Source organism: Canis lupus, chromosome 4 (genome assembly GCF_048164855.1).
Source record: "Canis lupus baileyi chromosome 4, mCanLup2.hap1, whole genome shotgun sequence".
In the NCBI taxonomy this organism is placed as follows: domain Eukaryota; kingdom Metazoa; phylum Chordata; class Mammalia; order Carnivora; family Canidae; genus Canis; species Canis lupus.
In genome coordinates, this window is record NC_132841.1 from 3635927 (window position 1) to 3658257 (window position 22331).

Below are 22331 nucleotides of genomic sequence, written 5' to 3' on the forward strand. Positions count from 1 at the left end.
GAAGCAGTCATCAACAACCTCCCAAGACACAAAAGCCCAGCACCAAATGGCTTCCCTGGGGAATTCTATCAAACGTTTAATGAAGAAATCATACCTATTCTACTAAAGCTGTTTGGAAAGATAGAGATGGAGTACTTCCAAATTTGTTCTATGAGGCCAGCATCACCTTAATTCCAAAACCAGACAAAGACCCCACCAAAAAGGAGAATTACAGACCAATATACCTGATGAACATGGATGCAAAATTCTCAACAAGATACTAGCCAATAGGATCCAACAGTACATTAAGAAAATTATTCACCATGACCAAGTAGGATTTATCCCCGGGACACAAGGCTGGTTCAACACTCGAAAACAATCAATGTGATTCATCATATCAGCAAGAGAAAAACCAAGAACCATACGATCCTCTCATTAGATGCAGAGAAAGCATTTAACAAAATACAGCATCCATTCCTGATCAAACCTCTTCAGAGTGTAGGGATAGAGGGAACATTCTTCAGCATCTTAAAAGCCATCTACGAAAAGCCCACAGCAAATATCATTCTCAATGGGGAAGCACTGGGAGCCTTTCCCCTAAGATCAGGAACAAGACAGGGATGTCCACTCTCACCACTGCTATTCAACATAGTACTGGAAGTCCTAGCCTCAGCAATCAGACAACAAAAAGACATTAAAGGCATTCAAATTGGCAAAGAAGAGGTCAAACTCTCCCTCTTCGCCGATGATATGATACTCTACATAGAAAACCCAAAAGCCTCCACCCCAAGATTGCTAGAACTCATACAGCAATTTGGTAGCGTGGCAGGATACAAAATCAATGCCCAGAAATCAATGGCATTTCTATACACTAACAATGAGACTGAAGAAAGAGAAATTAAGGAGTCAATCCCATTTACAATTGCACCCAAAAGCATAAGGTAACTAGGAATAAACCTAACCAAAGAGGTAAAGGATCTATACCCTAAAAACTATAGAACACTTCTGAAAGAAATTGAGGAAGACACAAAGAGATGGAAAAATATTCCATGCTCATGGATTGGCAGAATTAATATTGTGAAAATGTCAATGTTACCCAGGGCAATTTACACGTTTAATGCAATCCCTATCAAAATACCATGGACTTTCTTCAGAGAGTTAGAACAAATTATTTTAAGATTTGTGTGGAATCAGAAAAGACCCCGAATAGCCAGGGGAATTATAAAAAAGAAAACCAGAGCCGGGGGCATCACGATGCCAGATTTCAGGTTGTACTACAAAGCTGTGGTCATCAAGACAGTGTGGTCCTGGCACAAAAACAGACACATAGATCAGTGGAACAGAATAGAGAACCCAGAAGTGGACCCTGAACTTTATGGTCAATTAATATTTGATAAAGGAGGAAAGACTATCCATTGGAAGAAAGACAGTCTCCTCAATAGATGGTGCTGGGAAAACTGGACATCCACATGCAGAAGAATGAAACTAGACCACTCTCTTGCACCAGACACAAAGATAAACTCAAAATGGATGAAAGATCTAAACGTGAGACAAGATTCCATCAAAATCCTAGAGGAGAACACAGGCCAACACCCTTTTTGAACTCGGCCACAGTAACTTCTTGCAAGATACATCCACGAAGGCAAAAGAAACAAAAGCAGATATGAACTATTGGGACTTCATCAAGATAAGAAGCTTTTGCACAGCAAAGGATACAGTCAACAAAACTAAAAGACAACCTACAGAATGGGAGAAGATATTTGCAAATGACCTATATCAGATAAAGGGCTAGTTTCCAAGATCTATAAAGAACTTATGAAACTCAACACCAAAGAAACAAACAATCCAATCATGAAATGGGCAAAAGACATGAAGAGAAATCTCACAGAGGAAGACATAGACATGGCCAACACGCACATGAGAAAATGCTCTGCATCACTTGCCATCAGGGAAATACAAATCAAAACCACAATGAGATACCACCTCACACCAGTGAGAATGGGGAACATTAACAAGGCTGGAAACCACAAATGTTGGAGAGGATGCGGAGAAAAGGGAACCCTCTTGCACTGTTGGTGGGAATGTGAACTGGTGCAGCCACTCTGGAAAACTGTGTGGAGGTTCCTCAGAGAGCTAAAAATAGACCTGCCCTATGACCCAGCAATTGCACTGTTGGGGATTTACCCCAAAGACACAGATGCAATGAAATGCCAGGATACCTGCACCCCGATGTTTCTAGCAGCAATGTCCACAATAGCCAAACTGTGGAAGGAGCCTTGGTGTCCATCGAAAGATGAATGGATAAAGAAGATGTGGTTTATGTATACAATGGAATATTACTCAGCCATTAGAAATGACAAATACCCACCATTTGCTTCAACGTGGATGGAACTGGAGGGGATTATGCTGAGTGAAGTAAGTCAATCGGAGAAGGACAAACATTATATGTTCTCATTCATTTGGGGAATATAAATAATAGTGAAAGGGAATATAAGGGAAGGGAGAAGAAATGTGTGGGAAATATCAGAATGGGAGACAGATCATAAAGACTCCTAACTCTGGGAAACGAACTAGGGCTGTTGGAAGGGGAGGAGGGCAGGGTGTGGGGGTGAACGGGTGACAGGCACTGAGGGGGACATTTGACAGGATGAGCACTGGGTGTTATTCTGTATGTTGGTAAATTGAACACCAATAAAAAATAAATTTATTATTAAAAAAATAAAGCATTTGAAATGAGAAAAAAATAAAAATAAAAATACCAGCTTTTTTTTAAAAAAAAAAAAAAAAAAGAAGTGAATAGAACCAGACTGGTAGCCACTTAGGCACAGGAGGCCAGTGTGGACACACAGTCCCCATTATCATCTCAGGAAATCAAGAAACCAACTGACTTGGAAGACAGTGCCAACCCCTCCTTCTCCAGAAGTTGTTTTCACACCTACATATAAGTGTTTAGCAAAAAATAAAACAAAATTAAAATAATCTCAGATCACTGAGGTGTTATATGGGTTTAGATGAAAATAGTTCTAACTGCAAGAGGATACACAGGTGTTACTCAGATTAACCTGGGTGCTAATCAATATGAATTAGATGGTCACTCAGTGACAGAAACACTCCAGACACAGTGTAGAACACACACAGAACTGCAATATCCACTTGCAGGGGCAGCAAAAATCACAATTGGAGAAACTATGAATTTCGAATTATTAAAATCACAGGTTGCTTTTCTACTTTTTCCATACCTGGGAGTTAAAATACTTAATAACTTTTTGGTCAGACCTCATGAGTAATATTCCCAGGGCTCACTGAAGGCAAATGGAAATATGGAAAGTTTTATTCTTGCCATGGACCACTAATATAAAAAAACTTAACTAAAAAGACTGGGGGAAAGGCACTGAGAAATAATATGACAACAAAGAACAAGAAACATGCTGGACAAAATGGTCTGCAGCAGTTACAGCAGATTGTTCCTGGACACAGTAACGAGGGATGTCAGGGACCATCATCTTTTCAGAAGGGAAATTGACATACGGGATATTTACTAAGCTTAAAGAGCAACTATAATAGTATAAGGTATTATTATTATCTCATCCAAATAGAGAAAAAATAGATTGAGTTGATATCAATATTAAAATATATAGAGGCTTGATATTGAGTTGATATCAATATTAAAATATATAGAGGCTTGAAAATAACAATCTCAAGAGATGGGGTCTCAAGTCAAACTGGGGAAACACAATTATGTATCCTCTTATTTTTTGTAGAGGTTTTGAGGCATGAGAAGAAAATAAGCTCATTAAATATTGAGCTAACATAAAGCTGAGAAGGGAGAAAAAAAGTGACAGAATGTGATTAAAATATAACACAATTTAACAAAATTAGAAATATTAATAAAAGTGGAAGTTAGGGAGGATAAAGGTATATATCACATTGTTACTCATTTATAGAAAGACAGACCATCAGTGTCCATCGAAAGATGAATGGATAAAGAAGATGTGGTTTATGTATACAATGGAATATTCCTCAGCCATTAGAAACGACAAATACCCACCATTTGCTTCAACGTGGATGGAACTGGAGGGTATTATGCTGAGTGAAGTAAGTCAATCGGAGAAGGACAAACATTATATGGTCTCATTCATTTGGGGAATATAAAAAATAGTGAAAGGGAATAAAGGGGAAAGGAGAAAAAATGAGTGGGAAATATCAGAAAGTGAGACAGAACATGAGAGACTCCTAACTCTGGGAAACAAACTAGGGGTAGTGGAAGGGGAGGGGTGGGGGTGGGGGTGACTGGGTGATGGGCACTGAGGGGGGCACTTGATGGGATGAGCACTGGGTGTTATTCTTATGTTGGCAAATTGCACACCAATAAAATAAATTTATGGAAAAAAAAAGAAAGACAGACCATCATGAATGCATTAGCAAAACAAACAAAAAAGATGGACTTAGGGCATTTTATTGGAAGACAAGATGAACATGAGTCAGAAGTTTCTTGGGGCACATTATCTAAGATAAATAACATAAAATAAGCAATGTAATCATAGTGTACTATTCTGCCTTATTTAGGCTTCTGATGGTTTCCTGTTTTCAATTTAGGGAGCAATATTTTATAAAAGATAGATGAGTTAAGGACAATTAAAAAAGGAAAAGAAAATGTCAATTAAAGGCAGTTCATGATACAACAGTTAAATAATAATGTTAGAAACATTATGTCAGACAAATATTTATTTATATAAATTGTCATATCTCAAAACCCACAGACATCTGACCACTCCAGACAAGAAATCACAAATACTTTAAGATATTCTCATCTTGCTATTTACTCTTGTGTGTTTTCCCTCCATTTACATATTCAATTATTTTTTAGTCCATAAAATGGGCCAATGTATTAGGTTCTGGATATAAGTAAAACGAGGAGCAGAAATTGATATAATTCCCACTTTTGTGACTTTACACATCATACAAATTCAGTCGTTGCTCTGCTACTTTCATTCAACCTTAAAAATTTTACTCCTCTCAGTAAATTCCAATTCTTCATTTGTAAAATAGAAGTTATAACAGAATCTTATGGAGTCCTGTGGGAATCCAGTGAAGAAATACACGTGACATCTCAGCACAGTGCCCTAAATTCACTTAAGATTTCCTTGGTCCCATAATGTGCTCATTAAAGTGTTCAAAAAACAACAAATGTGTGCCTCTCTGTGAAATGTTAATACCTATAAAAATGCTGGCAGATGCAATTAATTGCTCTAAAGGCCATTAAATAAAATTTTCAAAGTTCTATACATCTAAATACTTTTAAGTTGCATCCTCTAGGGCAAGAGAAATACAGATTTTTTAAAAAGATTTTATCTATTCATGAGAGGCACAGAGAGAGAGGCAGAGACAGAGGCAGAGAGAGAAACAACCTCCATGCAGGAAGCCCAACGTGGGACTCAATCCTGGGTCTCCAGGATCATACTCCAGGCGGAAGGCGGCGCTAAACCGCTGGACCATCGGGGCTGCCCGAGAAATACAGATTAATCAGCTCCTCAAAAAGATACTTTCCTCAAAGCAGCAAATATATATACTGAGAACTATTATTTTGGGCAGCAATGTAAAATGATCACAGCATCTGCCTGAGCTTTGTGTCAATTCTAATGTTCTCTTGGAAAAAGGCAGTCTCTTCGAAGAATGGCGCTGGGAAAACTGGATATTCACATGTAAAACAATGACCTCTATCCTACACCACTAGCAAAAATTAACTCGAAATGTATCATAAAATATAGATATATAGACCTGAAACCATGAAATTCCTAGGGAAAAAAAGAGGAAAAAAAACTCCTTGATATAGGAATTGGCAATGATCTTTCAGGTAGGACATCTAAAGCACAAGCAACAAAATAAAAAGATAACATCAGGGTACCTGGGTGGCTCAGTCAGTTATGCGTCTACCTTTGGTTCAGATCATGATTCCAGGGTCCTGGGATCAAGCCCATTATCGGGCTGGGCTCCCTGTTCAGTGAGGAGTCTGCTTCTTTCTCTTCCTTTCCCTCTCCCCCGCTGCCCCTTGTGCACTCTCTTGAATGCTCTCTCTCTCTCATAAATAAATTTAAAAAACAGGGGTGCCTGAGTGGCTCAGTTGGTTAAGCATCTGACTCTTGGTTTCAGCTCAGGTCATGATCTTAGGGTTGGGGAATTGAGTCCCACATCAGGCTCTATGCTCAGCATGGAGTCTGCTTCAGACTCTCCCTCTCCCTCTGCTTCTGCCCCCACTTATGCTTGCTCTCTCTCTCTCTCTCTCTCTCTGTCTCTCAAATAAATAAAATCTTTAAAAAGTGGTAAAAGAAAAACAATAAGCAACTTCTCTTGTGAGTAATCTTTGACAAGGGATTTAGCTATTAAATCAGTACCTTTAATCGCCAATACATTATTTCAAACTTTGAGTGATTATCTTTGAAAAATGCATACTATGTTTCTCTGTCATAAGTAATCCATTGGCATCAAACAGAATTTATATATCATGAAGATCCAGATCATTATTAAAGACACCAATTATGATAATGTGCTCTAGATGAAGCTACAGATGCAGATGGATGATTACGTTATGGTGGGGTGGTAGAGCCAAACAGGTACTGACCCCGACAGCTATCACAAAAGGTTTTCTATACAAAATCTGCAATATCATCATAATTCTGATTTGGTGTTTTTTGTAAGGGTCAGGTGCACAATCTCCTGACTATAACCAGAGCTGACTTTATGCACAATCAGAAGATCTGAATCAACCAACTGCTAAAGTTGCCTTCTTGAAAGCTACTTCCTGAAAAAATGGTCCCTTTCTGTGTTATCAGTAAGCATTGCTTTAACTGGGGCACCTGGATGGCTCAGTGGTTCAGTGTCTGCCTTTGGCTCAGGTTGTAATCCCGGGGTCCTGGAATCAAGTCCTGCATCAGGCTCCCCACAGGGATCTGGCTTCTCCATCTGCCTACATTCCTGCCTCTCTCTGTGTCTCTCATAAATAAATAAATAAATAATATCTTTTTTTAAGTGTTACTTAAACTGCTGATATTATTCCAAAAGGTTGGCTATGATTTCTGCATTGCCAACAGTGGGTCTCATACAATATCCAGGGGTTTCCTGCTTTTTCTAACTCAATTATTTATACTGAAGTACATTTGAAGGAAGAGGCACACAAGATTCTGGGACAGATTAGTCACAAGTAACGCATTTTTTCCTTTCAAGAACAATGAGCTTATCCTCTGCAACTAATAGTTGTGACATCTCTGGAAGCTTTAAACTATCGTATTTCCAGGTACCACACACTGTACAGTATGTGAGCACCATTTAGGCAGTTCGAGCCCCGTGAAAGGTTCCTCCTTCTGCATGAACCCAGAGGGAACTTCCTTCATAGCACTTACTAGGAGTGGGGAGGAACTGGCAGGAATCCCAAAGGCCACTTTCATCACCGTGAAACTATCTGTGGAACAGACTATACAAAGGTAAGACTCCAACAAGGTATGCAGCCTCCTGATCAGCAGACTATGCTCAGTCAGCTGTTTCTTCAAATGCTCAAATAGCATCTCAAGTGTAGAGAACATCCTAAAGAAAACCCAGCCTTCAGAAACACATCAGTTCGATCAACTGGATTTGCTCATACAAATATTTTCTTTTCAATTAAATTTGGCCTTGAGACACAGTCACATAGGAAGCCAGGCAAAAGGTCTAATTTATCTTTTTCTTTTCCTCCCCAAAAATTCACAGTGACTGTTCTTATAGATTGATCAGACACTCTAATAAAGCTTTATGGGGGCACCTGGGTGGCTCAATCAGTTAAACGTCTGCCTTTGGCTCAGGTCGTGATCCCAACTGGGGTCCTGTGATCCAACACCGTGTAGGGCTCCCTGCTCAGCAGGGAGTCTGCTTCTCCCTCTCATGCTCTCTCTTTCTCTCTCTCTCTCTCTCTCTGTCTCACACAATAAAATATTTAAAAGAAAGCTTTAAGCACTAGTGATACTAGTCAACTTTCAATGAAGCAGAATATGCATAAGAAAAAAGATCTGCTCACTCCTCTTTCTGAGCCTATCATATAACAAGATAAATAGTAGTTGGCTGGGCACCAGATACTGCCAGGGCCCTGCTCAAATTCACAGCCTCTGCATTCAGTGAACATTCAGCTAGCTTCTGTGGTTCTTTCCTTCAAGATTTGCTTTGAGCACAGTGGCAGCTGGAAAAGCCACTCTCTAGAAGCAGTACCACTCTGTGACAGAGGAAAGTTGGTGGTAAAAACCCTAACTGTCTCGCCCCTCAGGTGGGAGAACTGTAAGACACATGTCCTATAGGGTTTCCCAGAATTCCCCAAGAGAAAAGCTTCTGTTACCCATGGTGGTAACTTGCTTGTCAACACATCCTCTCTGATTCCTTCTACACCATGTCTCATGTTGATTCACTTCCCAAACAAATCTTTCATCCTTTTCTCAAGGTCTACTGCTAGCACCAAAGGAAGGTAAGCTACTTCATTAACACATCCTTTTGCTCACCCTTTGCAGGTCTTCATCAGATCTCTATGTAAGTTTGCACCAATTTATTTTTATTTTTGTCCACTGACCTTTGTTGAAGGAAATCATTTTTTATTTAAATTCAATTAATGAACATATAGTATTTTATTAGTTTCAGAGATAGAGGTCAGTGATTCATCAGTCTTATAAAACACCTAGTGCTCACTGCATCACATGCCCTCTTTAATATCCATCCCCCCACTCCCTTCCTTCCAGCGACCCTGTTTGTTTCCTATGATTAAGAGGCTCTTGTGATTTGTCTAATTATGTCGTTTTATTTTTCCCTCCCTTCCTCTATGCTCCACCATCTTGTTTCTTCAAATCCACATATGAGTGAAATCAAATAATTGTCTTTCTCTGATTGACTTATTTCACTTAGCATAATACCCTCTAGTTCCAACCACATCATTGCAAACGGCAAGATTTCTTTTTTGTTTTTTTCTCATGGCTGAGTAGTATTCTATTGTATATACATATACCACATCTTCATTATCCATTCATCTGGTGATGGACATCCCGGTTCTTCCCATAGTTTGGATATTATAAATAATGTTGCTATAAACTTTGGGGTATGGGTGCCTCTTCAGATCACTACACTTGTATCCTTGGGGTAAATACCCAGTAGTGCAATTGCTGGGTCATCGGGTGGCTCTAATTTTAACTGAGGAATCTTCACACTGTTTTCCAGAGTGGCTGCACCAGTGTGCATTCCCATCAGCAGTGTAAGAGGGTTCCCCTTTCTCCGTATCATCAACATTTGTTGTTTCCTGGCTTGTTAAATTTAGCCATTCTGACTGGCATGAGGTGGTATCTTATTGTGGTTTGGATTTGTATTTCCCTGATGCCAAGTGATGTTGAACATTTTTTCATGTGTCTGTTGGCCATTTGTATGTCTTCTTTGGAGAAATGTCTCTTCATGTCTTCTGACCATTTTTTTACCGGATTATTTGTTCTTTGGGTGTTTAGTTTGATAAGCTCTTTATAGATTCTGGACAGTAACCCTTTATCTGATAAAACACTTTTAAATATCTTCTCCCATTCTGTAGGTTGCTTTTTGGTTTTGTTGACTGTTTCCTTTGCTGTGTAAAGCTTTTTAGCTGAAGGAAATCTAAAGCTCACAGGCCTCCTCACTCAGCTCTGCTGCTCATATACGGACAGACTAGTGATGCAGCTGAAAAAGGACTCGCTGAAGAGAGCGTGTTCAGCAGTCTCATAGAGAGTAAGATGATGCATATGTGAGCACTCAGGAAACAATAATATATGATTGAAATAAATTTATGCATGTGTGTACATGATATGATCTAATGATATGCATAACATTACTGCTAGTGACTCTAAAAACTAAGCAACATTCTACTTCCTCTAGGAATAAAAGAAGTTTCTTAAAAGCATGAATGTAACCACAGTAGAGAAAATTTGTTTAGTGAAAAATATTTCAGATACATACAAACAAGGAGACCACAAGGCACAGTGAACATACTTCAATGCTAATGTAAGATTACAAGTTTGGGTTTCATTTTTGAAATGAAATAACAATTAATCCTAGCAGCTCCAGTCATTCTTTCAAATGTCCTATGTCTCAATTTCCTTTCCTCTAAATTAGATGTCAGATGCAGTACTCTCCAAACATCCTTCCTACTCCTGACATTCCCTGTGTTTTCTGAGAGCAGGGAACTTCAACCTGATGTAGAAGTACCTGTGACTAACAGCTGAATTGGACAAAGATAATAGCAAAAAGCAATTTGTATTCAGTGGAAATGTGCCTATAACTATTAACTGAAGACTCTACTTGGCTGAGTTTAAAGAGTGGTCCACTCTGTTCTTTTCTTCTCTCTCTCTCATTTTCTACTCTGAGAATTGTGTGTGTGTGTGTGTGTGTGTGTGTGTGTGTGTCTTAAGTAAAGCAGCTGATTCATCCAACATTAACACTGTCCTGAAGGTAGCTCTGCCCCTCTTGCTTTCTAGATATTCCCTGTGGCCAGAAAAGGGAATCAGCATTTTTTTTTTTTTTTGTATCTACTGGAGATTGTCCACATTCTGGATAATTTTTTTTTTTTGCAAATAATGTAAAAAAGTGCTTTTAATAAATAAACCTAGGCGGATGCATCGTGTCAATACCTTCCGGACATGTAGTTCTTTTTTTGCTTTTCATCGGCAAAATGAAGAACTAAAATCTGGGACAACTACAGAGTCGCGTGAAGGGTGAACTAGAGGGTCCTTGCCCGGCACATCCCCTGAAAACAAAACCCAAGAAAACTCATTGTGCATTAATTAGTGCAGAAACAAAGACAGATTCAGCAAGTACAAAGGTGACTACAATTTTCCCTTGTCCTTGGGAAGCCAGCTCCCTGGTCGCTAGGGGCAGGATGCTGCAGGCTGCTGCCTGACCTGCCAGCCTTAGGCACCACAGCCCCTCTAGCTGGCATAGCAGCTCTTCTGGTTCCGCATCAGGGGTCTTTGGTGGCGCAGGCCCTCCATGCTGTGCTGCCAGTGCCAGCAGCTCCGGCAGAAGTATTAAGAATTTATCCATTTTTGCAATCCTGCCGTCATCTTGTTACCACTAACTTGACCACTGCCTCCTAGCACTTATTCAGTTTTCTCCTTATTCAAGATATCTTGTATTGGCCCACAGTCATCCTGTTTATGTTGTGATATGCTGAAAAGCCTCATCTTATAATTACTGTGTCTTTTTTAGCTCAACAATTTCTTTCTATGTATCTGCCACCCAACAATCCAGCAATGCCTTAGAACTCAGTGGTGACTCAAATTTCTCTTCCTCCTAAATCTGTTTTAATTAATTAATTAATTTAGAGGGGAAAGGAGCAGAGGGAGAGAGAGAATCTCAAGCAGATTCCCCATGGGAGTGGAGCCCGACGCAGGGCTTGATCTCAGAACCCTGAGATCACATGACCTGAGCTGAAATCAAGAGTCCATGCTTAAGTGTAAGTGACTGAACCACCCAGGTGTCCCTCTTTCTCCTAAAGCTTAAACACTAAAATTTCACTCTTGTGACTTAAAAATTATCCTCTTTGACCACAACCATCTTTTCTTCTATTCATTCAATTCCAACAAACCCATCCTTGAGTGAGTCTTTCTTATGCAAAAGTCATGCAATTATATCTGTACTGATAGGCATTTTCCTAAGTGAATTCAAACATTTTTTCATACGTTCGTTTTTCATCCATTCAATAAATACTGTGAAGCACCTACTAGATGCTAAATGATATGGTGGACCCAAAGATGAATGAAATCATTCCCCTCGCTTCAAAGAGTTCATGGCTAATCTAGCAGAGGAGAGGAAAAATAAGTAGCAGAAAGGGGGCATTAGTAGTATAGAGAACAGACAACTAATGAGATACTGTGTAAAGAGAGGGAGGAGCAAACAATTTCAGTTTGGGATGTTGCTGATATAATCTATGTTGTTAGACAAGCTCAGGTAGGCCTGGTTATCAATTTTAAATTTCCACAACACCAAAATGAAAATAACATACTTGTTAGAGATCTCAGGTTTATTGCCTGTAACTATTTTACTATGATACAGATTACTAATATCAGTATCTACTGAATCTATTTATTTATTTTTAAATTTATTTACTCATGAGATACCCAAAGTGAAAGAGGCAGAGAGACATAGGCAGAGGGAAAAGCAGGCTCCCCATAGGGAGCCCAATGTGGACTCGATCCCAGATCCCGGGATCACGACCTGGGCCAAAGAAAGGCAGGCAGGCGCCCAACCACTGAGCCACCCAGGCATCCCCTGAATCACTTTAAAATACTGTGCTGTATGATTAGGAAAACTAAGTTTTTTTCCAAATCTGTCAAATAAACTTTTGGACAGAAGTTAAAAATAGAAAATTCAAACCAGTTTTTTTGTTTATATTGTACATCTGTAGTAACAGATTTGAAAAAGAATGGGAGGATGGCCTGGGTGGCTCAGTAGCTGAGCATCTGCCTTGGGCTCATGGCATGATCCCAGAGTCCTGGGACCAAGTCCTGCATCAGGCTCCCTGTAGGGAGCCTGCTTCTCCCTCTGCCTATGTCTCTGCCTCTCTCTCTCTCTCTCTCATGAATAAATAAAATCTTTAAAAAAAAAGAAAAGGAATGGGAATTATGGCTTTTAGCTACTTTAGAGACTTCAATTTCTTTTTTTTCTTTTTTGTTAAAGATTTATTTATTCATGATAGAGAGAGAGAGAGAGAGGCAGAGACATGGGCAGAGGGAGAAGCAGGCTCCATGCCAGGAGCCCGATACAGAACTCGATTCTGGGACCCCAGGATCACGCCCTGGGCCAAAGGCAAGCGCTAAACTGCTGAGCCACCCAGGGATCCCAGGGACTTCAATTTTTTAATGTAAATTAACAAGATACTGTTATTTCTATTTTCCAGAAATAACTAATAAAATACTAAAGGTTTTAACAATATGGAAAATTTTAACCTATTTAAAGAAAAACACTTAAATTGCACCAATACTCAGAATTTGTTTTTATATCTTAAAGAACAAAAAATATAAGAAAGCAAATAAATAAATAATAAAAATAAAAAAAATAGAAGAAAACAGGAATAATGTGTTGTGACAAAGAGATAATCAGAAAACTTACCAGAAGAAGCTTCCAGTCTTTCTAGTCGGCTGATCAACCAATCAAGGGAGCCAGAAAATTGAGCACAGTTTTTACGATTTCCTCTAATTAAAGCCGCTGCAAAAGGAAAAAGCAGACTTCACAGTTATGTGATTCTCCAGTTTAAAATGCAAGGTAAGGTGGTAGTAGCCCTAAAATGCTGGAACAAGAACAAAATACTTTGACTTTACATCTAAAACATACATGAATACATAAATTTGAGATTTTTTAAAATTTAAATTCAATTAATTAACATATAGAGTGCCATTAGTTTCAGAGGTAGAGGTCAATGATTCATCAGTCTTATGTAATTCCCAGTATTCATTACATCACGTACCCTCCTTAATGCCCATCACCCAGTTACCCAATCCCCCCACTCCCTCCCCTTCAGCAACCCTCAGTTTATTTCATGTGATTTAAGATTCTTTTATGGTTTGTCTCCCTCTCTGATTTCATCTTGTTTTATTTTTTCCTCTCTTCCCCTACAATCTTCTGTTTTGTTTCTTAAATTCCACATATGAGTGAGATCATATGATAATTATCTTTTTCTGATTGACTAATTTTGCTTAGCATAATAACCTCTAGTCCATCCACATCATTGCAAATGGCAGGATTTCATTTTTTGATAGCTGAGTAGTAGTCCATTGTGTGTGTGTGTGTGTGTGTGTGTGTGTGTGTAAACACACACATCACATCTTCTTTATCCATTCACCTGTTGATGGATATCTTGCCTCTTCCCATAGTTTTGCTATTGTGGACATTGCTGCTATAAACATTGGGGTGCAGGTGTCCCTTTGGATCACTACACTTGTATCCTTGGGGTAAATCCCTAGTAGGGCAATTGCTGGGTCATAGAGTAGCTCTATTTTCAACCTTTTGCAGAACATCCACACTGCTTTCCAGAGTAGCTGCACCACCTTGCATTCCCACCAACAGTGTAAGAGCATTTTCCACACCCTTATCAACATTTGTTGATTCCTGACTTGTCAAATTTAGCCATTCTGACTGCTGTTAGGTGGTAATTAAGATTTTTTTTTAAACTTACATATATTAATAGGGACTAGAAAACCACACAGCTCATTAGAAGGAATATATTTCAAGAAAGTAACATTTCATATTGGTAGGAAATGATAAAGGATAATGGAAAAAGCAGTGTCCTGGGAGTCTCCTCACTTATGCTCTAATACTGGCTTTAATTAGCCATGAGACTAAATCATTTAATTTCCCTAGAGCTCAACTTTCTCACGTGTGTAATGAAGAAGTTAAGAGAATATCAGTTTTCCTGAAAATGTAGCACAAAATCCTAGAAGATACACCAATAACTAAAATAGGCACAAAAAGACATATAATTAATTGTCACCTGGAAAAAAAAGGTGGGAGGGCAAATGGCTAATAAGTCTGAAAACCTTTTGTTTTCCTCCTGTATCTCTACTTCCCCTTTAGAGTTCACAATACACCTGAAGGAATCAGAACTCCTGTACTCAAGTCACCTGTTCTAACTTTGCCTCACCTAGTGTTTCTGACACATTTTTGGTGAAAGAAACCATATGTTTTTTTAAAATTGCATTTACTTATTTGAAAGTGATTAAGCATGAGAACCAGCAGGGGGAGAGGCAGAAGAAGAGAGAACAGACTCTTCTCTGAGCAGGGCCTGATGCCAAGGGCCTCAATGCCAGGAACTTGAGATCATGACCCGAGCCGAAGGCAGATGCTTAACTCACTGAGCCAACCAGGTGCCCCAAATGAAACCATCTTATGTGAAATTCCTAAAAGACCTTTATGATCTCCTCCAACCCAATTTACATAATTCATTTAAAATGTTTAATGTTTAAAAATCATGCGATTCTTTCAGAGTAAATCTGCTAAATATTTTATGAAAACCCTACTCTTACATCCATGAGATTGTTCAGAAACAGTACAATCATTTACAAAGGATTGGTGGGATGTTTACATAATAGGATTTTTAATGGGAAAAAAGATATTGCCATAAGAAAACAACCACTACTTAAAATCTGGTAGTGCTAGGAAGCAGTTGGAAGGAACTGAAGTTTGATGGCACAGCCTGTTCATCTCCTTGGTAACAGCAAGATGGAGGAGTCCCTGTAGTAACACAGCACAATTAATCTTAGAGACTTCCATCATATTTCCTCTTTCTAAAAATTAAAATAAAAATTACTTGACCTTAGAGTAAGAAGAGAAACGATGACAGAAAAGACAGGAAGGTCTATCCTTAAACTGCATGAGAACAGCTCTTTTGAGTACAGAAACCCCAGAACATTTGCAAGAAGATTAAACAATGATGCACTTGATTACTTAGACTCCACTTGCTCTGTGACCAGAGCCCCAGCAAGAGCCAGCAACCAGACACACACACACACACACACACACACACACACACACACACACGACAAGAGCCAGGGACAAGTGTCAAGGGTGAGGTGTAGTAGAATGATAAGGAATCCTACGTCTTCTGTGGGATTTTTAATTTTAATCCATAAGAATATCTCATTATGACTTACAACAAGAGCCATTGAGGGAGAGTATATAGTAAAGCTTTTGAATCTTTACAGCACCTTCTTTGTTTAAAATGTAATGCACTCTTAATTTTACCTGTGGTTTTTAAAATTAAAGATATTAAGTACTTCCTAGAGGGCAGATGTTAGGAAAAAGGTGATACTTGAAGAAATGAACAATGTAAGAATGAATGTTTTCTTTTTCTTTAAGATTTTATTTTTTTGGCACAGAAAAATAGCACAAGCAGGGGGAGCAGGAGTGGGAGAAAGAGAAGGTGAAGCAGACTCCCCACTGAGGGAGCCAAATGCAGAGCTGGATCCTAGGACCCTAAGATAATGCCCTAAGCCGAAGGCAGATGCTTAACCAACTGAGCCACCCAGGTGCCCCAAGAATGAATCCTTCTAATAAACCATGAGACACTTAAGAAAATCATGTAGTAAGCTACAAAAAAGAAAACTTTATTAAATTTACTGCAAACAGAAATGGTATAGCCCATGTTGACAAAGCCCACCAACAATAATATAATGAAACTAGAAATTAGTTAGAAAAGTCCAAACACTTAATAATTTAAACTCTCTCATTGATAATTTTTGAATCAGTAGGGAATCAATTACAGAATACCTAGTAAACAGGAAAAATAGAAATGTTACCTAAAACAATCAGTGGTAGATACTCAGAGGAAAATTAAACACTTTCTTTCACTGCTAAGCAACCAGGTAAAAAGTATAACAAAACACTTTTTCAAGATTTAAGAAAAAGCATCAAATAAGTATTAAGTAAAATCAGAAAAAGAAATAAATAGCAAAAATAAATACATTATAGAAAAAATGATCTATATAATAAATTAAAATGGCAGCATTGATCAACAGAGTCAAGGTTTTTTTTTTTTAATATAAGCTAAATGCCAACTACTCTAGTCATGAAGGAATACAAAATTAAGAATAATCTGGGATTATAGAAACAGCCACTTTTAGATCTCTTTACTAGAATTTCTTAACATATAGGGAAAAGAATGGTTTCCTAGGGATACCTGGGTGGCTCAGCGGTTGAGCATCTATCTGTCTTTGGCTCAGGGTGTGATCCCAGGGTCCCAGGATCGAGCCCCGCGTCAGGCTCCCAGCATGGAGCCTGTTTCTCTCTGTGCCTATGTCTCTGCCTCTCTCTCTCTCTCTCTCTCTCTCTGTGTGTTTCTCATGAATGAACAAAGAAAATCTTTTTTTAAAAAAATTGGTTTCCATGGGCAACCCAGGTGGCTCAGCGGTTTAGCGCTGCCTTTGGTCCAGGGCGTGGTCCAGGAGGAGACCCGGGATCAAGTCCCACATTGGGCTCCCTGCATGGAGCCTGCTTTTCTTTCTGCCTGTGTCTCTGTGCCTCTCTCTCTCTCCTTGTGTGTGTCTCTCATGAATAAATAAATAAAATCTTTTAAAAAATAAAATAAAATAATAAAAATTAGTTTCTAATTATATATATGTATATGTGTGTGTATATATATATATACACACACATACATACATACATACACACATTTTTTTTTCCACCAAAACTGACCCAAATGAGAAAAATCTAAAGGGAAAAAATCTAAATAGAAAAATAAACCATGATCAATATTGGGTAGTCAAAGATCAAAAACTTTTTTTCTATACTCAAGAAACAAGTTATTTCTAAACTATTTCAAAGTAAAGAAATTAAGGAAACCTCCCTATTTTATAAAGACAGTATAACTTTGACATCAATGCCTAACAAAGAAAGTATGCATATAAGAAAACTAAAGGGGACTCTTACTTATGAATATCGATCCAAAAATCTTATACAGGGATGCCTGGGTGGCTCAGTGGTTGAGCATCTATCTTCGGCTCAGGTCGTGATCCTGGAGTCCCGGGATTGAATTCCACATCAGTCTCCCCACAGGGAGCCTGCTTCTCCCTCTGCCTGTGTGTCTGCCTCTCTCTGTGTGTCTCTCATAAATAAATAAATAAAATCTTTTAAAAAAATCTTATGCAAAGATGGTGTTTACGATGATATTCAGCAATGCATTAGCAACATTAGCTCAAGCAGGGGTTCATTCCTCCAATGAGTTAGAAATGTAGTAGGAAATCTGTTAATAAGTCAAAGATAAATATGATGATCTCAACAGACTCCAAAAAAAATGTATACTTCCAATGAAAATAATACACTCAGTGAAAAATAATTCCTCCTAGACATTATTAGTGTATGTATCTATGTGTGCAGGTGCATAGCATGTTTTACAGATAAATGGAGTGTGTGAAATATGACAATTAAGGAAGTGAATTAAGAAGAAATCAGTTTAATTTTTTAATTAAAAAATTTTTTAATTAAAAAATAAAAATAACCAAAAACAATGAAAAAAAAAAAAGAAGAAATCAGTTAAGTGAATTTCTGAAGAAACTGAGAACCACACAGAGAATTGTAAGGAAGTTCATCACAACAGAGTTTATAATAGCAAAATACTAGAAACAGCCTGAGTGTGGGCTAAGTAAATGCCACATCCCTTCAGTAGGGTTAGTACATATCCACTAGAACCTTGTCAAGGTTTATAGTTTATTGCCAAGAACAGATGCCCACAATAGAGACGATAGCACAAATGAATGGTATAAAGGAATATCAATTATATGTTCACATTTCTGTGAAGTATATATATACATACACATACCCAATGTATGTATATACATAGCATGGAAAAACCGTATTTTTTCAGAATATTTCTTGGGGAGCAAAAGCTGCTTCTGGCAACTATATTCTGATAAGTGCCTCAGGTAGGAAGAAAGAGCTTAAAGAACACTGATAAGGGTGGGACTGCTCTCCCAGGTCAAAAGGGGATATTTTCTTATTTTATTTATTTTATTTTATTTTATTTTATTTTATTTTTTTATTTAAAGATTTTATTTATTTATTCATTAGGGACAAAGGTGGGGGGGGTGGGGCAGAGACACAGGCAGAAGGAAAAGCAGGCTCCATGCAGGGAGCCCGACGTGGGACTTGATCCCGGGTCTCCAGGATCACGAGGCCCAAGGCAGGCGCTCAACTGCCGAGCCATCCAAGGATCCTCATTTTCTTATTTTAAAATAGAAAGTTAAGTGAATAAAGCCTGGGGGAAAAAGGGATCATGCTGTGTGATGTGTTCCTTTACAAAGAACACAATAACTTCCTCTGAAGCCACAATAACTTCCATTAAAAAAAAATCACAAATGTTCAATAAGAATGGCAGTTTGTATGCACCTGCAGTAGGTGAAGATCTGTGGCCAAGATATTATGTAACCTTAGACAAACAGGGGATATTGAAGAATGAAATGGGAAACAGTGTCCAAATAATCCCCCAAAGTGTATAGACATCAAAGAGAAGCCTTGAGTCTGTCCCAATCCCTGAAATTGGAATTTGGACCGAGCTAGCTAAACCTTTAGGAAAGGAGGGTCACAGCTGAGGTCTTGGTGGTGCAAGCTTTGTACGGGTGTGACACAGAATGCTTCTGTACATGTACATGTGGGTGTGTGAAGCGTTTCATATGTGTATGTTATAAAGATTCAAAGAAATTTTTTTTAAGTTTTTTTTTTTAATTTTTATTTATTTATGATAGTCACAGAGAGAGAAAGAGAGAGAGGCAGAGACATAGGCAGAGGGAGAAGCAGGCGCCATGCACCGGGAGCCCGATGTGGGATTCGATCCCGGGTCTCCAGGATCGCGCCCTGGGCCAAAGGCAGGCGTCAAACCGCTGCACCACCCAGGGATCCCCAAAGAAATATTTTTAATAAAAGGATATATATCAAAATGGGTGGTTACTTTTTACACATGGTTTCCACCTTTTTTCTTTAAATATATCATTCTTATAATGAGTTATTAATTTTTAAAATCAAATAATACAATACAAAGTTACCTTCTCTTCAAGAAGAAAAAGTAAAACAACATCATTTATAGTGACAACTGCCCCCTGTATCCCAAGACTGCCACTTGCAAGACCAGACCACAAACCACATGGCAACTTTAATCTCATGGTGTTTCAAGCTGAAGGTACAAAAATAAACTCATGAAAAATGTCCTTTCCTCATGAAGGACAAGCATGCTAAACCCTTCAAATCTTCATTCATTGCTGGCTAATAGGTCTTAAAGACAGTGAAGACCTTTCATCCTCCATTCACCCCTATTTTTCCTCATTTATTTAAGAAATACGAAGGTGGAGGAGCGTGGCTGGCTCAGTAGGTGGAATGTGCAACTCTTGATCTCAGGGTTGTGGGTTTAAGCCCCATGTTGGGTGTGCTGAGTGTGTAAAAATCTTTTTTTAAAAATGAATGCAAATGCATCAGGCACTACAGCTGGCACCTGTAATATGAATTTTCAATAATATGTGAATATAATACAGTGGTTTGTGAGTCTTCTTCTAGCATATTGTAAGCTCTTTAGATTTGAAATTCTGTCTTCTTACACCTCTGTACATTGCCTGAAATTTGGAAGGTATATTATTTCTTAATATAACAAATGGATAGATAGTATCCAGTCTCTCATGGAATAAGAGCATCCATGGTTAAGTGTAGTACAATTTAAATGCTAAAATACTATAAAAACATTTCTAAAAAACAAAGTACTAATTCATTCAATTTTTTTTCATGTTAAATAACTAAATCTCTTAACTTTTATCCAATCAGAAGATGAAATGCAAGTCATATTGGCAGTCAATTGAAAATTATTATTGAAAAAATACTCCATTCTGCATATCATATTTGTATTGTAACATCCTTGTGTCCTCATGTGTTAGTGTCTTTAAACTCTCAGACTCAAAATTTCTCAAAATATTCATAGAATCAGAAAGCTACAGATAAAGATGTAAAGATCTTCCAAGAAAACGCTCACTTCTAAAATTTATTCAACAAACACTGATTACCTGCTTTGTATCTGGCATTGTTCAAGGTGTAAGAGATACAGCAGGAAGTCAAATGATGTTCTCCTTTGGCGCTTACATGCAAAGTCTGGAAATACTAAGTGAATAGTTAGAGCACAGGCAAATGAGGGACCAAAGAACTAGAATCCACAATTTTTTTTTTTTAATTTTCAAATTAACAAGTGGTTACTCCTAAATCCTGAAAACCTCAAAACCCAAAGTAAACAAACAAATAAAAACTCCAGAATGCTGTTGAAAAATTTAAGAGAGCTATGCCATAGAAACTTTTTGGAGAACTTGAGGAAACGTCCCTGCAGTTCGGGGACCCTATGAACTCAGGTTTGATGACCCTTCCCAGGAAGTAGAAGCATTGAACAACTGCTCAGCATAGATCGGCCTATATGACTGAATTGGGTCAAGAACACATGGGCATTTCTCATGGATCCTGGAGGGAGAGCATCTCTGTAGACTCATCCTGAGTCCACTCAGTGGAGTCATCTACTGAGCAGCAGGAAGACTTTAGGAAAAACAGGCTGGAGGTAGACTACCAGCTGCACATGGCCAAGCAAGGAGCGGCAAAGAGCCGCCCAGAATAGAGCTGCAGCTATTCTGTCCCATGAGAAGGGACTTCGCTAAAAACATCTAACATGCACACCAGAGAAAGTCAGCTCCCAGCCACTGCCAGTCCCTCCAATCCCCTCCACTGGGATGACAGCTTTAACCTGGCCAGAGCCAGAGAACAGGCAGCCACACAACCAAGTAAAAACTGTGCTAGGTTCTCTCTGTGACCTCATCGGAAGGAAAACAATAACTGGCTCATGAAGGAGAAAGTAAGTAGAGACAGTAGCATGTTCCTGCTCACACAACTCACAGTGGAGCCAACACAATTTCAGCTCCTGAGTCCACACTCAGATCCAGTCTATGCTGTACTTCCCCTACCCCATCTCTTCCTGCTGGAATCTCTGATCTAGAAGAGATTAGTAGGGGTGGGATCCTGGTCATCTGTCAACAGATTAAGAAAGTATCTCACAAAACAGGTTATAAATTGCATTTTCATTAAAAATGTATTAGTGACTGTCAAGGTCATTTCGTAGACATGAGATTATTACCAAATTGAAAAGAAATACTGTCTTTTGTAATTTGTCTTTCAGGATTTCCTGGAGGCCAACATAGAAATATCTGTATGCACAGATGCCAGAGTAATAACTGATATAAGCCTGTTTGAAGCCAAGGCCCTCCTTTTACATCTCTTGAATACCTTCCCTCAGTGTTTTATGGCATTTAGAAAGATCTGCCTCCTTGCAACACCAGGAAAATGCTCTGAATGTGCCAAAATCCTTTATCACTGTTCTCTTTCCAAGTCTTAAAGGATTCAGAAACTGGTAACTTCTGCCTTCCTAAGAGGGCCATGGTCTATGCTGTTTCATACTTTGCTTCATACTTTGATTCTTCATAAAATGAGTATTTATAGACAGGGTTTGCCATAAGCCTTTTCTCAGACATCTTTAGAAAATCACCGTGGCTTGCAAGCCAAGCCCCTTGCAGATTAAACATGCCACAGCAATGCTTTCAAACTATGAATAACCGGTGCCTCTAAGATCCTCAGTTCCTCCAAGTGGCAGGCTCATGAATCAACTTTTGTCGTTCTCCACCTAAAACACATATTAAATATATCCATGTCAAATTTTAAAATTGTTATAGATTGTCATTCTCACCTGCTCTCTCCATGCTAAATAAACCTACTGAAGAAAAAGAAGGGTTATTTCACACACAAGTCCAAGACAGGACCATCTACTTAGT

The 22331-nt window shown here is 38.6% G+C and overlaps 1 protein-coding gene across 1 annotated transcript in view; it reads right to left on the reverse strand.

Annotated features, from left to right (window-relative positions):
- RYR2 (ryanodine receptor 2) overlaps positions 1 to 22331 on the reverse strand; it is a 753550-nt gene that overhangs the window by 334832 nt on the left and 396387 nt on the right. The window contains exon 18 of the mRNA XM_072822940.1: positions 13111 to 13206. Within this exon, the coding sequence (XP_072679041.1) occupies positions 13111 to 13206 (96 nt within the window). The remainder of the gene's footprint in view (positions 1 to 13110; positions 13207 to 22331) is intronic.